Here is a 17,125-nt window from a genome sequence, read left to right as displayed (position 1 = left end):
CTTCTGCTATGGGGCCAACATGCCTGCTGTAGTTGAACAATAAGTCAAGTAGAGTTAATTGTCATGTGCACAAGTGTAGTGAGTTTCATATACAGTGAAAATCTTGCTTGCAGCAACTCTGACAGCACACAAACTTAAAATAGACATAATGTGCACAATTCTGTAAGAGTTTGTTAAAAAAAAAAAAAGATCTTACAAGAAAAAAAAAACATGGTGCAAAAGCACAGTTAGATTGGGGGAAAAAGAGGTGGTCCTTAATGTTCTGTGCCGAGGTAGGTGTAGAGTTGTGCAGATTGGTTGAAGAAAATGTAGCTGCTCCTGAACCTGGTAGTGTGGGTTAAAATGAATTGCAGAATTTTTCTATCACAAACCGACCAACTCATACAGTTGCTTAATGGTAGCAGTGAGAAGTAGTTATAACCTAGATGGTGGGTATCCTTGATGAAAGATGCAGCCTTGTTGAGGCAGCACCTCATGTGGATGCTTTTGATCGTGCGAACGACTGAGCCAGTGATCGGCCCAGCTGAGTCACCATTTTCTGCAGCCCCTTGTGTTCTTATGCATTGGATTTAATGCCATGATATAACCTGTCAGGGCATCTGTGGAAGTTTGTTAGAGGATTTGGTGACATGCCAAATTTCTTTAAACTTCTTAAAGTTGAGGCACTGGCATGCTGCCCTAACGGTTCCATCCTTGTGCTGGGCACAGGACTAGTCATCTTAGATGTTAACGCTCGGGAATTTGTGATTCAGCCAACCACAGTGGTGTTGCAGAGAATTTATAGAAGCGTTGGAGCTATTCTTAGTCCCGCAGTTATGGGTGTAAGAGCGGGAGTGTGAGAGTAGAGCAGGGGACAAAACACACATCCTTGTTGCTCGTCAGTGAGAGGAGATGTTGTTGCCAATGCACACTGAGTAAAATCATAGAGTCAGACAGCACTCTATGTCCATGCTGACCAAGTACCAGTCTATTTTCATCCCATATAGCTGCCTCGCTTTGACAATTCAGATACTCTTTTGCATTTTATTTAATTTGTATATATCTGTCTCCATTTGGGCAAAGCGGTCCAGATTCCAACCACTGTCGAGGTGAAAACATGCTTCATTGGACTCTAAACCCCTCATCCCTTAATCTAAATGAAAGTTGTTTTCACCTTGCAATTATCTAGAAGGGATTCTTCATGTATTTTAAGCCTGCCATCAGTTTTTAGTTTTTTGTGTGTTGGGACCACCACAATAATTTGGCATTTCCATTTGCAAGGCGACAGAAAAATGCAGGGCCACTGTCAATGCAGGGCCTCGCCAAAGAGGGTAGGGTCATCTTTGGTTAGGAAATTAATGCAAACAAATTAACAGAAAGTAATAGGACTGTCCCACTTGGACGACCTAATTGGCGAGTTTAGAAGAGTTTGAAAAAATGACTTGTTGAAGACCTCCTTTGACTATGTTGAAGACCAGCTTCGACTAACTACGGGAAAATTGGACACCGAATAGTGGAGAGTGAAGATGATCTCCTTCGACCTCCCTTTGACTATGACGAAGACTATCTACGACTACCTTCGACTACCTTCGACTATCCTCGATTACCTATGGCTAGCATGCCAACCTACGAGTAGAAAAAGTATTGATTTTTTCCATAGCGACCCTTTTTTTACTCGCGGGTATTTTTTAACATATTGAATAAACGCCGCGGCCTAGCTGAGGCCTCGAGTACGCGGAGACCACTCTCGAGCATGAAGTAGAGTTAAGAAGACCTCCTACGACCTCGTGTCGACCATGCTGCGAGTATGAGTCGAGGGCAAACTCGCCAGAACTCGCGGATTAGGTCACCCAAGTGGGACAGGCCCTTTAGTCCATACTTATCACCTTGTTTATTGGGGAGAATAGTAATTTCTGGCGGCATGTTTTTAATTCGGATAGTATTCCATTTTGAATGTAAACTAAGTGGTTTGATTAAAATATCAATATAATGTTTGTTTTTTTGCTTTTCAGGGACTTTGTGAGGGGTGAGATAGAATTTGGCCATGATGGACCTGTGTATGAGGAGCCTTTATCTTTGAACCGTTTCACTACAGCTTTGATAGGTATGGTGGGCTTTTTTTAAATTTGTCTAACGAATAACAGTGTCTGGTACATTTCATATATTTGAAATTTTGTTTCATAATAGTATAATATTATTATTTCGTAAAAAAGCAATCAAAGTATTTAGGTTAATGTAAATTTTTTTGTCATAATCTGGTGTTCGGAGACTTTTTTCACCTTTAATCACACTCTTCTCTGCTTCATATCAGAAGGACATCCCGTGTTGAGGTTTCAAACTGGAATGTTGTTCTTTGGTGCATCACTAGTGATTTATTTTGCATGGTGAGCAGTGTAGGTGAGAATGATATCTTTTGGCCTGGGTATGTTTTCCAACAAAAGTGATGAAGCAGATGACAGGTGGCCACTTGGGCTAAATACATTCCATCTCTCCAATGCACCTAACCTGAGGCCTGAAAACATGTATCCATGAGATTCAAGAATAGCTTCTTTGCTGTTTTTATCCTACTCTTTAATAGACCTCATTGATGCTTTTGATGTAATTCTTGATCCTGCAAGCTATGTCGTTGTGGCTCTGGCTCCTTTATATCTGTACTTTCTCTGTAGCTGTAACGCTATTCTGCACTGCTTTATTTCCTTTGTTATACTCGTGTAGCTCTCATTGCACTCATTAATTGCACTCGCGTCTGATATGAACTGCCTGGACAGCAAGCCGAACAATATTTTTCTATATATTCTATATTTTCTATATTATTCTATATTTTCTATATATTTTGGTGCACGTGATAAACTCAAAAGATACAGATCTCACTATTTTATGGCCCAGTGTATTTTGACAATGGTTAACCGGTTTTTATTTAAATGAATTCAATGAAGAATTTAAATAGGATTGCCCTTCATTCAGATCTGTATCCATGCTGGAATTCTTGAATTACTTTTCAAACCCTATAATTCTCACAGCAGCCTGACCAAAATAACGACTGACAAAGTCTTTGATTAGGAGATGAAAGAAACCGCAAATGCTAGAAACCTGAGCGCAAACCAGTGCTGGAGGAAATCAGTTGGTCGGGCAGCATTTGAGGACGTTTCTGGTCGGGACCTTTCTTCAGACCCTGATTGGCAGTGCCCAATTATCCTTGTTCTCTGTCCAAGTTGGCTTGATTGAGTAATCCTTCCATGATGCTTGCCTTATTCATCCGCCATTGTGGGAACTTCCACTGTCTAAAAGCAGAAAATGTTGAAAACATTCTGCACGTCATGTAAAAAGAGTAAACCTTTTGATTCCAAGATTCTTTTTTACAGATAAAAGATTTTCTGACAAAATCATGTCAGATTTGAAACATTAACACTGTTTCTGCCTCCACAGGTGCTGTCTGCTCCTTTAAAGTGCTCCTTTCGCACTTGCTATTTTTATTTCAAATTTCCAGCATATGTATGCTGAAGATTATACTAAAACTTTTTGTTCATATTCCTTTTAACGAGAGCATATAATAACACTCTTTGCTTCTGTTGTAATTCTCTTGAATTAGAAGTGGAAAATAACACTTTTGGTTATGTGTAGTGATTTGTTTGTTAGTTCTGCCTTCTGCTTTTGATGCGTAAGGTCCAAGGAGGAAGAGAGAGCCCAGTATTTTGTTAATTTCATCAACATTTCCTTGCAGTGGATATGAAGGCAATATGGTATCTGGCTGCTTTATCTTTTTTTTGATTAATAATAATTTTAATTTGTTTGACTGGTATCTTCACTGGCAAGGTTACAATTAATTGCTCATTCATAATTGTCTATGAGCTTGTTGCGAGTCATCTTTTCTAACTACTGCAGTCCCTCTGCAATTTTAAAATAAGCGAGTTCAGTATACCGACTGCGCATGCCCAGGTCATAGGTCATTCGCGATAAACATTCTCGGCAGCTGAGCTGCTGCGTGTATACAGATCTGCATGTCATCCGTAGTCAGGATCGAAACAGGGTCTCCGGTGCTGCAAACGCTGTTGAATTGCTACTGGAGTTACCGACACTATTTCTCCGTTCTCCACTGGTCCATGCAGAAATCTTAGTGACAATCTAATGTGCACAAACTGCATGTGACAAAAACGTGCGTGAGAGGGCCAATTTCTCGGCATTAATATTGGAGTTTGGGCTGACGTGATGACTTGCCAGATGGTGGGGACTATTCACAGGAAGAGAAAGGCCTTAGGGTACAAACCAGAACCAAGATATTACAAAGCATCTGGAGTACAGATGTTGATGATGTTACTGTGAAATGCTCCAATTGGTGGTGGTTTATTTTGTGAGCTTATGAGGACGTAGTGGGGAAAATCTGGACAATTCAAGCCCCGGGTTCGACCTTGACCTGGGGTCACTGTCTGTGTGGAGTTTGCACGTTCTCCCTGTGCAATATAACGTTGATTTCCTCCACATTCCAAAGATGTGTGGGTGCGAATGGGTAATCGGCGTGGACTTGATGGGCCGAAGGGCCTGTTTCTCTGCTGTGTCCCTAAACCAAATTAATCTAACTAGGTACATTAATGTGTAAATCTTCGGAGGACACAGGGAGGGCGGACACGGGTACAGGTGGGGTTGAAGGGTGGAAAGAAAGTTGTCTGGGACCAAATTCCAGGACCGAAAAGAACTCGGGGGCTGAGGTGAGAGGGGAAAAATTTAATAAGAACCTGAGGTTCAACTTTTTTTCACACAGTGGGTGGTGGGGAAGTTACTAAGGCAGGTATAATAATAACATTTTGAAAGACATTTGGACCTGTGCATGGATAGGAACCCTCTCTCTCTCTCGCTCTCTCGCTCTCTCGCTCTCGCTCTCTCGCTCTCTCTCTCCAATCTCTCTCTGGCTCTCGCTCTCTCTGTCCCTCTGTCCACCCTGTCTCCTATTCCCCATTGTCCCAACGGATGAATCACGGTCCGGTCCCCCTCAGCCTGGGTGTATGGGTTCCATTCTCACTCGGGCTGCCCTCCCAGGTTATACAGGGTTATTATACAGGAGCGAACCACTCACCCCTCTCCTGCATAACTCCAGGAGGCATATTTGTGAGCGGAGTTTCACTACCGTCCCCGCCCCCTCCCGAGTGTGCCCTCCCTGTCCGGGGGCAGCTGGAGATGTCCGGGGTGACGGGACACCAGCTTACAGCCAGCGCGGAGAAGAAGCTGTAACTCCAGCTCAACTTTGCTCGAACTCCCGAGGGACTCGTTCCCTGACGGGCCGGGGACCGTCAGCTGCACCTCTCGCCTTTTCAAGTGGCTGTCAGTTAACCCCCTCAGAGAGAGAGAGAGAGAGAGAGAGAGAGAGAGGGGGTGGGTTTGTGAAGTGAGATAGAAATAAAATCATATTAATGTTCATAAAAGAGCAACGCCTGTCCGCTATTGAGTTGACAGAATTCTAGATTAATTCATTGGTAGAATACTGAAGGGCCTGTCCCACTTGGGCGACCTAATCCGCGAGTTCTGGCGATTTTGCCCTCAACTCATACTCGCAGCATGGTCGACACGAGGTCGTAGTAAGTGTTCGTAACTCTACCTCATGCTCGAGAGTGGCATTCGAGACCTCAGCTAGGTCGCGGCATTTTTTTCAATATGTTAAAAAATGCCCACGAATAAAAAAGGTTGCCATGGAAAAAATCGTAGGTTTAGTCCTAGAAGGTCGTAGTAGGTCGGCATATTAGTCGTAGGTAATCGAGGGTAGTCGCAGGTAGTCGTAGATAGTCTTCATCATAGTTGAAGGGAGGTCGTCTTCACTCTCCACTATTCGGTGTCCAATTTTCCGGAAGTTAGTCTTAGCTAGTTGAAGCTGGTCTTCAACATAGTCGAAGGAGGTCTTCAACATGTCATTTTTTCAAACTCTTCTAAACTCGCCAATTAGGTCGCCCAAGTGGGACAGCCCCTAGAACAATTTATACACAGTTTATACAGAACCTTTGACAAATCCCATGATTCCTTGCGTTTTTCGGAATACCGAACTCGCTCATTGAACCTGTTTTTTCTACTTCCTTGCTGCTGACAGCAGTTACCAATATTAAGCAAGTAGAAAGGAACTCGAGCGGTCAAAATGGGTCACAAAATGTCATTGGTAAATCAGATTTAAATCCCAATGCTTTTTGTTTGAACATTAAATCGAGGGTAACCAAGGGGAGGTAGGAGTGTTCAAGAATAAAGGAGGAAATTTGTGCTTGGAGTCAAAGGATGTAGGCAAGGTACTAAATGTGTACTTAGCATATGTATTTACCAAATTCAACCTGCAATTTGAGAGTAAGGTGAAATTGAATATGTCAGTATTCCTGGTGAGCAAAGGTGACTGCAGAGGCAAGAGGGAGGAGCTGGCTAAAGTTGATTGGTAAGAGCCCTAACAGGAATGACGTTGGAACAGCAATGGCAGGAATTTCTGAGAACAATTTGGAAGACGCAGGGAATCCTCTTAAGAGGAAGAAGGATTCTAACAGGAGAATGAGGCGCCTGTGGCTGACGAGGGAAATCAAAGAGCATAAATCTGAATGAGAATGCATATAACATTGCAAATATGAGGGGGAAGCTGGAGGATTGGAAAGCTTTAAAAAAAAAACTGCAGAAGGTAATTAAAAAGACAATACGCAGAGAAAGGAAATACGAAAGTATGCTAACCGTATAGAGGATAGCAAATGTTTTTTCAGATATATGAAGAGTAAGAAACAGGCAAGAGTGGACATTGGACCACTGGAAAATGATGCTGGAGAAGTGATAATGGGGAATAAAGAAATGACATAGGAATTGAATACTTTATTTGCATCAGTCTTCACAGTGGAAGACACCAGTAACGTGCCAGAAATTCAAGATAGTCGGGGTGGAAGTTAGTGGAGTGGCTAGGGAGAAGGTGCTTGGAAAGCTGAAAGGTCTGAAGGTGGATAAGTCACCTGGACTAGATGGATTGCACACTAGGTTCGCAAAGAGGTGGCTATAGAGATTGTGTAGGCATTAGTTGTGATGTTTCAAGAATCACTACAGTCAGGGGTGGTTCCAGACAATTGGAAAAAGGCAAATTTTACTCCGCTGTTCAGAAAGGAAGTGAGGCTGAAGAACGGGAACTAGGCCGGTTAGCCTGTCTTCAGTGGTTGGTAAGATTTTAGAGCTCATTTTAAAAGATGAGGTTTCTGAGTACTTAGAAGCACACGATAAAATAGGCCAAAGTCTATAGGCTTGATTTTGGGGGGTTTTCTGGTTGGCTGCCTGGTCCGCAGGGGTTGGTGCTGGGGCCACTATTCTTCATATATCAACGATTTGGATGATGGAATTGAAGGCTTTGTGGCCAGGTTTGCAGATGATACGAAGATAGGTGGAGGCGCCGGTAGTGTAGAGGAAGCAGGGACTCTGCAGAAGACTTACGACTTGGACAGATTGGAAGAGTGAGCAGAAAAGTGGGAGATGGAATACAGTGCAGCAAAGTATGGACTTGTGCATTTTGGTAACAGGAATAAAAGCGTAGATTATTTTCTAAATGGTGAGAGAATTAAAAAAAATGGAGGTGCAAAGGAACTTGGAAATGCTGGTGCAAGATTCCCAAAATGTTAACTTGCAAGTCAAATCAGTAGTAAGGGTGAGGGGTAAGCCATTTAGAACGGCGATGGGGAAAAACTTTTTCTCACAGAGTTGTGAGTCTGGAATTCTCTGCCTCAGAGGGCAGTGGAGGCTGGTTCTCTGGATGCTTTTCAAGAGAGAGCTAAACAGAGCTCTTAAAGATAGCGGAGTCAAGCGATATGGGGAGAAGGCAGGAACGGGGTACTGATTGTGCATTATCAGCCATGATCACATTGAATGGCGGTGCTGGCTCGAAGGACCAAATGGCCTACTCCTGCACCTATTGTCTATTGTCTAAGGAAGGTGAATGCAATGCTAGCATTTATTTTCAGAGGGCTACAATACAAAACCAGGGATATAATGCTGAGGTTTTATAAGGCATTGGTCAGACCACATTTGGAATATACGCTCTCTCTCCATGTCTTTAATTCTCCGTGTGTGTCTGACTGTCTTCATGTCTTCACTCCACCAGGTTCAGGAGCAGCTACATTCCTACAACCCATCAGTTTCTTGAACCAATTTTACTCAATCTTGCTCTGCTAGTTTCAAAATTTGTCTACACTGGCCTCAATTTCATTGTTATCTAATACCCATAACCCTTGATTATAGGCACTAGACAATATTAAACGAGTGTGCTTAATTCTCTTTATTGCAAGATAATAATGTTCAGGGTGCATTTGAAATCTGGACACTTACCGAAGAAATAATATATATCATTAACTCAGGCTAATAGATCAATTGAAAAACATCCTTTGCCACAGACAGCAAGATATTAATAAGAGGAAAAATCCTGCATTCACAGTTGGACCATTTTGATGCTTTTTAATCTATTTTCGTTAAGTTTAAGGATTGAGTTGGTAGCAAGGATATATTGGCCTATTTTTACCTTTCTTACCAAAACTTAAAAAGCACCTGTGCAATTGCAGGTACAGCTCTCTGTCAAATTGACTTGAATGGCTGAAAAAGTTAAAGATCTAAGTAGAAAGTTGACCATAAAACAAATCAACAAATTAATGATTTGTTTACATTTCTGGATCAATGGTGCTTGTATCGTCACGTGCGAAGTGCAAGCACAAAGTGAAATTCTTTTGTTACAGAGTATTGCCATACCTAAGCACATCCTTGATTAGCAAACTGTACAGAAATAGTCCACTGATCCTGTATGCAAGAGCTGCCACGTTTTGTCCAAGTCCACGCTGTAGTTCTTATAAGTGGTGCCTGTTCCAGGCAAGCCCATGGCTGCTATGAGCCTCTAGTCATCACCTTGCTAAGACGTGTGGGTCGAACTGCGAACCGATGTCCCTCTCTCGCCCTGTTCTCCCGAGGTGCCTCCCGCAGCCGACTATAGAGGACCAGTAGGCCAGACCCCAGTTCCCTCTGCTCTCCTACCAGCCGTGTTCGTCATTGCGGCCTCTTTTCTCCAGTTCTCTGGCGTTCAGTGGACGAACAGGGCCCAGTTTGGTAGGTTTACCCTACCAGGCTGCAGTCTGCCGGGTTTTCCGAGCTTCCACTTCCAGGCCGCAGTCCAACCGGCCTTGCGTTTGGCTGTCCGTCAGATCTTGCGTGGGGGACAAGGTTCGGCGACTTTCCGCTGTAAGCCGCCATGCTCTGGGAGCTTCTATCTTAGGTATTGCAGGCTGTCCCTAATATATGGAGACATTGAAAACTGATGAAATTGAGTGTTTGGACAGGTCAGACAAATTTGTTAAGTAAGAAATTAATTAGGCAATTTCCACTTATTGATGCAGTGCAGATTTTTTTGTATGCATTGCAAAAATAAAATTAATTGTCTTTATACATTTTAGAATGCTGGAAAATCTATCCTCTTGAACTCCAAATCTCTCTTCAGAAGCTTTTATCGGCAATCTCTTCCCCCCCCCCCCTTGCCCCTGCTGACTACCAGACGGTTTATAGGTGACTGCTGTTGCAGTTGTCCATCCATAACTCTCTCAGAGAGAAGGTATCAATGTGTTTTAACAAAGTTCTAGCATTGCGAATTGCATTGTTGAAAATATTGCGAGCTCCTTTGATAGCATTTCACAGTTACCCCTTTAAATTAAGGTGGCTATAACCTCAGGGCCTGACTGAGTGCACCCTCAGACTTTATAGGAAGCTTGGGAATAAATTACAGAGGTTCTTGCCGAGATATTTCCATCATCTATTGCCACGGGTGATGTTCCAAAATACTGGAGGGTGACTTTAAGGACAACAAGGGAATTGCAAGCTGGTGAGTCTGATGTTAGTGGTAGGATAGTTGTAGCTTACTCTGGGAGGTTTGTTCACATGGAATCCAAGATAGCGATAACTGTATATTCTGCACGTAGAAACAGAAAACTGCAGATGTTGGTTAATATACAAAAGGACCAAGTGCTGGAGTACCTCAGGAGGTCAGGCAGCATCTCTGGAAAACATGGATAGGTGACGTTCCAGATCGAGACCGTTCTTCAGACTAATTATATGTTGGGGGGGGGGGAGGAGGAAGAAAAAAGTTAGAAAAGGGGAAAGGCAGGACAAAGCATGGCAGGTATTAGGTTAATAGAGGTGAGTGGGGGTGGGGGGGGGGGTGTTTGATATGTAGTCAGACAAATTTGAAGATTTCCATTTTGTGTAGCCAGAGGGAGTAAAGGGGTGGGGTTGGAAGGGAAGAAACCGTGGGAGTCCAGGTGGGGCACAGGAGGGAAGAAAGGGGGGTGAGTGGGGAGGAGATTAAAATTTGGAGAATTCAATGTTCCTACCATTGGGTTGTAAGCTACTCAATCAGAATATGAGGTGCTGTTCCTCCAGTTTGCATGTGACCTCACTCTAGCAATGGAGGAAGCCCAGGGCAGGCCTTGGCAGACCGAGTGCAAGTTTTCAGTGAAACAGTCGCTGAGTATACGTGTGGTCTTGGATTATCCTTTACTTTACCTGACAAAGCTAAATTTGTATTTGTAGAATTTTTGTCTTTGGTGTTTTTGAACATGTGAGTATTAATCGAAATCACTTACATTTTTTGGAGAGTTCAGGGTCTCAGAGCAGTTCTTACAATACAATACAATACAATACAATACAATATTGTCATTTGAGCCTCAGTGAGGCTTAAACGAAATTCCGTTTCCACAGCCATACAAACAAAGACAATTTCCTACAGACATACACACAATTTAATTCACACAAACATCCATCACAGTGAACCCACTGTGATGGAAGGCAAAGTCTTTTCTCTCCCCTGTTCTCCATTCTTCCATTTCATTCAGAGTTTTCTTTATATTGTTAATTTCCCTGCATACCTTTTCTTGATTGATTTGATTTATCCTGTTGCATTTAACTACATAGTTGCTTTTTCACTTTGTTTAACATTTCTTTTCATATTCTTTATAGCTTTATATCTTATATATGCATAGCTTTTAGATTCTCACATTATGCCCTGCCAGGCAGATCATCCTGCCATATACAAAATGTTCCGGGAAATGTGGTTTTCATTGTACCTGTACCTCGTGTACTTGTGCATATTACAATAAACTTGATTTGTTTCCTCTTAAGATTTAATTGCAATTCCTGCTTCCAGTTTCAAAGTTTGGGTTATCTATTAAGTGTTTTACATAATCTCTTGTGGTTGCAGGAAATGTTTCTATGTAACACCAAACTTGTGACATTGGCTCACAGTACTGATCTATCATCAAAGTAGCAAGCTCGGAGACTGAACTACTCGTATAGAAAGAAATGTTGCTAGATAGAGGAATGGAGTTCTGAGGCTGGGAAATATTACCCTTTTTTTTTTGTAACTGGGGATATGAGAAGTGCTTGAAATGTTGAATTTCGAATTGGTGATGTCCATCAAATGTACAAAAACAAAATTGAAGTCTTGTTTGTTCACAGTGACAAACCATAAATGCTGTTTGCAGATAACAGACCAGTGACATTGATTCACACATTAGTTTTTAGACCACTTTGTTTTTTTCTGATAACTGCAAAGAAATCCACATTCCTGGATCATTCTTGTTTCATTGGCCAGCGGTCACAGGCAGCTAAAAGAAGGTTTCCTGTTTTGATTTATCTTTGAAAAGTTGTAAAATTTAGATGAAACTTTTGGGACTTGGAGGAGCTTGAATTGAGCTGTCTAATAGGAGCTTGAATTGGTAATTTATAGGAAGTTCAATAAAAAGGAGCTTTCATTTTATTGTGGAGTTAACTTCATACTATGTTGAAGTTTAGGCAATAATTTCAAGATATGCTATCAGTGATCAAAGTGCTATGATATGTTATATCACATAGTTCAAACTGACTTGTACGATTATGTTTTTATATTACTTAACTCGATATCAACTCCTACATCAAGTTCAAGTGAGTTTATTGTCATGTGTCCCTGTATAGGACAATGAAATTCTTGCTTTGCTTCAGCACACAGAAAATAGTAGGCATTTACTACAAAACAGATAAATGTGTCCATATACCATGATATAAATATATACACACATGAATAAATAAACTGGTAAAGTGCAAATAACAGAAAGTGGTTGTTAATAATCAGAGTTTTGTCCGAGCCAGGTTTAATAGCCTGATGGCTGAGGGGAAGTATCTATTCCTGAACCTGGTTGTTGCAGTCTTCAGGCTCCTGTAACTTCTACCTGAAGGTAGCAGGGAGATGAGTGTGTGGCCAGGATGGTGTGGGTCTTTGATGATACTGCCAGCCTTTTTGAGGCAGCGACTGCGATAAATCCCCTCGATGGAAGGAAGGTCAGAGCCGATGATGGACTGGGCAGTGTTTACTACTTTTTGTAGTCTTTTCCTCCCCAGGGCGCTCAAATTACCGAACCAAGCCACGATGCAACCGGTCAGCATGCTCTCGACTGTGCACCTGTAGAAGTTAGAGAGAGTCTTCCTTCACAATCCGACTCTCCGTAATCTTCTCAGGATGTAGAGGCGCTGATGAGCTTTTTTGATAATTGCGTTAGTGTTCTCGGACCAGGAAAGATCTTCAGAGATGTGCACGCCCAGGAATTTGAAGTTCTTGACCCTTTCAACCATCGACCCGTTGATATAAATGGGGCTGTGGGTCCCCCTCCTACTCCTTCCAAAGCCCACGATCAGTTCCTTGGTTTTGCTGGTGTTGAGGGCCAGGTTATTGCGCTGGCACCATATGGACAGTTGCTCGATCTCTCTTCTGTACTCTGACTCATCCCCATCAGTGATACGCCCCACAATAGTGGTGTCGTCAGCGAACTTGATGATGGAGTTCGCACTGTGGTTCGCTACGTAGTCATGGGTATAGAGTGAGTACAGCAGGGGGCTGAGCACGCAGCCTTGAGGTGTTCCCGTGCTGATTGTTATCGAGGCTGACACATTTCCACCAATACGAACAGACTGTGGTCTGTGGACGAGGAAGTCGAGAATCCAGTTGCAGAGGGATGCGCAGAGACCCAGTTCTGCGAGTTTGGTAACCAGTTTGGAGGGGATGATTGTGTTAAATGCCGAGCTGTAATCAATGAATAACAGCCTGACATATGAGTTTTTGTTGTCCAAGTGGTCCAGTGCGAAGTGGAGGGCCAGCGAGATCGCATCCACCATTGATCTGTTGTGGCGGTACGCGAACTGCAGTGGGTCCAGGTTTTTGTCGAGGTAGGAGTTGATTTGCTCCATGATCAACCTCTCAAAGCACTTCATCACCATTCAGTGGATTGTTATTGTGTACAAGCATTACTCGGTCACCTTGTGTTGGATGTATTTTTTGTGAATTAACTAACTAGATTCAATATCTCACTTTAACAGCTGTTCACGAGCTTCAGTCTCGGTTCTGACTGCCCAGTCACTGTGGCAGCATTGTCTGAACCTCCCATGCTTCATGCTTATTGTTCACTGCTTCGGATGTATGTATCATCAGCAACAGAATTGGGCGTCAAAGGGTCCACTCTTATTGGTATTTATGGGTGCCTCATTGGCTGCATTGTTAACTCCTACAAAAACTTCTGTCTTAATAAATCTGCAGGACTCCAAATTAACTATCTTTCACCACATAAAAGAGATGCAAAAATTCAATCACCACCTTTGCTACATTTCCAAGCAGTACTTTTCCTCAGTTTTAAAAAAAATATTTAGCTATTAACATTCAGTCATTTGTCTACAAAACACAAATTTTTAAAAACTTTTCCAGGGAGCCAGTGTAGTTGGTGATTTGCCACGACATGACACATCCTTTCCGTTCAAATTTTATTTTCTCAAATGTGCCATCTTCAGCAAAGTTCAGCAAAGTTATTAACCAAACTTTATTGGTCTGCAATAGGCAAGATAACTCCAGAGATGCTTCCTGCCCCGCTGAGTTGCTCTATGTACTGTGCAGGTCAGGCCGCATCCGTGAGAAGAGATGTATTAACATTTTGGGGCCTTTGTCTGATAAGGGTCTTGAACCTGAAACGTTTGCTCTCTTCCTCATTCCATTGATGCAGCCTGACCTGCTATTTCCAGCATTTTGTTTTTATTTTCACATTTTTTTCAATCTTGGTTAATTTCCAGCATATAATTATATGATTTTAAATGTTTAACTGGGAAAAGCAACTTAACCTATAAACCCCACATTAACAAATTTGTTTTTAGTGTGAATGTCAGGATAAAACACTCCCATATTAAATATCGCAGTATTTTTCTTGTTCGTCAATTATGGTTGTAGAAGAGCACCTCCCATTACCTTGTATTTTGTAAACCCCTCGTTTTTGTTGTAGATCCATCTACCTTGCTAGCAATTCTATCATGCTGATTTGTCTTGCATGATGAAATTATACGGCGTCTGTATTTCACATTGGAATAAGGGGAAAACATTTTGTCCAAAGCCGAACATAACTTATGAAGAAACACACAAAGCAATTGTTTAATGGCTCATTTGAAACTCAATGAACAAGTAAGCAAAGTACCATATTGCAGTAAATCAAACACCGTGTTTCCGACAGAAGACCATTGACTGCACTTCATTGTCTGAAGTGTGTTGGGAAGTCTTGAAAGGTATGTGAAATGGTAAAGAAATAAACAATTACAAATAATTCTGAACGAGGTTGAAGATTTTAGCTCCATTATTCATGTTAAATCGTCATCTTCATAAAATGCAGTGACTGCAATTAATGGTTGAGTTGTAGCGGGGATTTAGAATTTATTGTTGCAGAAGTGAAAATAGAGCTTTAATACTAACTATGCTTGATCAGCAGAATACATAATGGTTGGTATTAAGCAGTCACATTCCAAAACATTACTTTCAATTCCTGATCACAAATAACCTTGTGTGGTTGCACTGCTTCTTTGGCATGTGTACATGTCCCTAATTACCAATCCATGAGTCATGTTACCAATACTGCCCTTCTTTCTAATTAAATATTAATTTATGCTGGCCTGCATTAGTTGGGGCATCGAATGCAAGGGAGGTTGTGCTCCAACTAGATAGAACTCCGGTCAGACCGCAGCTGGAGTATTGTGTGCGTTTCTGGTCACCATACCATAGGGAAAATGTGGTAGTGCTGGAGAGAGTGCAGTGGAAATTCACAAAGTTGAAGGGTCTCGACACAATATGTTCACTACTCGTTTTTTCGACACAGATGCTGCCTGGTAGACACAAAATGCTGGAGTAACTCAGCGGGACAGGTAGCATCTCTGGAGCGAAGGAATGGGTGACGTTTCAGGTCGAGACCCTTTTTCAGATTTTTAAATCTTCGATTTAAACCAGCATCCGCAGTTCTCTCCGACACAGATGCTGCCTGATCTGCCGGGTTCCTCTAGAAGCTAATTTTTGCTCCAGATTCCAGCATCTGCAATCTATTATTCCTTAATCAGGATATTCCTTGGGATTGGATTTTCAGTTAAAAGTAGACGAGGTCCATTCCTCTTCGAGGAGGCGATCAAGAGGGAACACGATTAGGATACGTAATATTTATTAGGAATACAGATAAAGTAGACATGAGGAAATGTTTCTACATATTTAAAGTGAGTATAACTCAAGGACATAGATTTAGGTTAAGACCTAAATTATTTAGATGGCATTCGAGGGGAACCTTTTTTTACCCAGAGAGTGGTGAGTATCTGAAATGTAATGCCAGACAGGTAGAAGGAGAGCCGTTGATAGCATTTTAGAATTGTCTGGTGAGCACCTAAATCACCTTAGCATTGACACAGACCGTGCTAGCGATGAGATTAACGGATGGTTGCCCATTGTTTGACGTGATGGGCCAAATGGCCTGTTTCAATACTGCATGACTCCTTTGTCATTTAATTCTACTGAATAATGTGCACATGTGTTTTGACTGCTCTCTTGTATTGCAAAGCAAATTTTCAGTTATCTTGTTTGTACTATGGGGTCTGTAGACAAAGCATTATCTGAACATTTGTGTGAAATTTTAGGTGTACTATAAAGTAGTGAAACCAGATGTGATGCTTTCATGCTGTCACTTGACAGGTGGCTGTCGTAGGGTTGGTACTAAATATTGTAAATCTCTGGAGTCAAATATTTGATATTGCAAACTAAAAAGTATCTAACATTTAAATGGGTGGAGAGCTAATGCTGGTGCTTAGACTGTTCATCTCCCACGACTCTATTTTATATCAACCCCTATCAACGTACACATGTCATTTCTTGGTCCTAGGGGCTTCATCCCAAATGAATTGATTCTGATTTTGATTTAGCGATGATTACCATATGTGAGGGTCAAAAAACAAACAAAAACACATGCCTTCATTTGTATTCCTAACATCCATAAATGGGAAATACAGTAACGTTATGAAAATAAATCAATATCTGTGCTCTGGGTTTCCAGAAGCAAAAATTAGCACGGGAAGGGGTCATTTGGCATATGTGTTCATGGGGCCAAAGGTGGATTTCCAGTTAGCCTGATTCCTAGTCTTGTGGGTTATGACTTTTCAAGTGTTCAGCCAAATAGATTTTAAAACCCCTGAAAATGTCCACAATGTTCCAGATTTTGCTATTCTGTCCAACTTTCCTCCAGCCCTGCTACTAATCAACTTCAATGTTTATCCCTGATTTATTTTCCCCTAAGAGAAATTGGTAATTTTTGCTCACCCTTCCGAGGTGCATCTGTACTCATTGAATCCGTGTACAAGATGAATTTGAAAAAAATATCTTCTCTTTTAAACATTGAATGTGTCATGTTGTTCTTTCCCCACAGTGACTGTCTATTTCTTGGGTTTTACTCCTTCTGTCCTCTTTCAAAACTTTTAAAGTCTTTGTTGAATTATAGTTACATAAATGTTGGTTGCTTCTAGTACCTTGCATTGATAGAAATGATGAATGTTTCAGTATTTTAACAATGATTTGAATGCCATGGCTTTACATGTCCAATTATGGCTAAACCTGAAACATACATACTCTGTTTATCTAGTTTGTGACTGAACGAACATAATTTAAAACTGATTTTTCCATGCTGATGCTGATGTGAACTGTAATACCTTTTACAGCTGAGATCAGCTAACCCAGGATTAGAATACAAATCATTGTCATCTCGGTGGCTTAGTTATTTCACCAGGGATCTCTTGTATTCATTTAACAAAAATACAAATGTAA

At 41.6% G+C, this 17,125-nt stretch overlaps 1 protein-coding gene across 1 annotated transcript in view; it reads left to right on the top strand.

The window, feature by feature from the left end:
* Positions 1-17,125, top strand: part of rnf145 (ring finger protein 145) — an 80,748-nt gene that overhangs the window by 31,233 nt on the left and 32,390 nt on the right. Inside the window, exon 3 of the mRNA XM_033029983.1 lies at positions 1,992-2,083. Within this exon, the coding sequence (XP_032885874.1) occupies positions 1,992-2,083 (92 nt within the window). The remainder of the gene's footprint in view (positions 1-1,991; positions 2,084-17,125) is intronic.

This window comes from Amblyraja radiata, chromosome 11, assembly GCF_010909765.2.
Source record: "Amblyraja radiata isolate CabotCenter1 chromosome 11, sAmbRad1.1.pri, whole genome shotgun sequence".
In the NCBI taxonomy this organism is placed as follows: domain Eukaryota; kingdom Metazoa; phylum Chordata; class Chondrichthyes; order Rajiformes; family Rajidae; genus Amblyraja; species Amblyraja radiata.
This window is presented reverse-complemented; position numbering and strand designations above follow the sequence as displayed.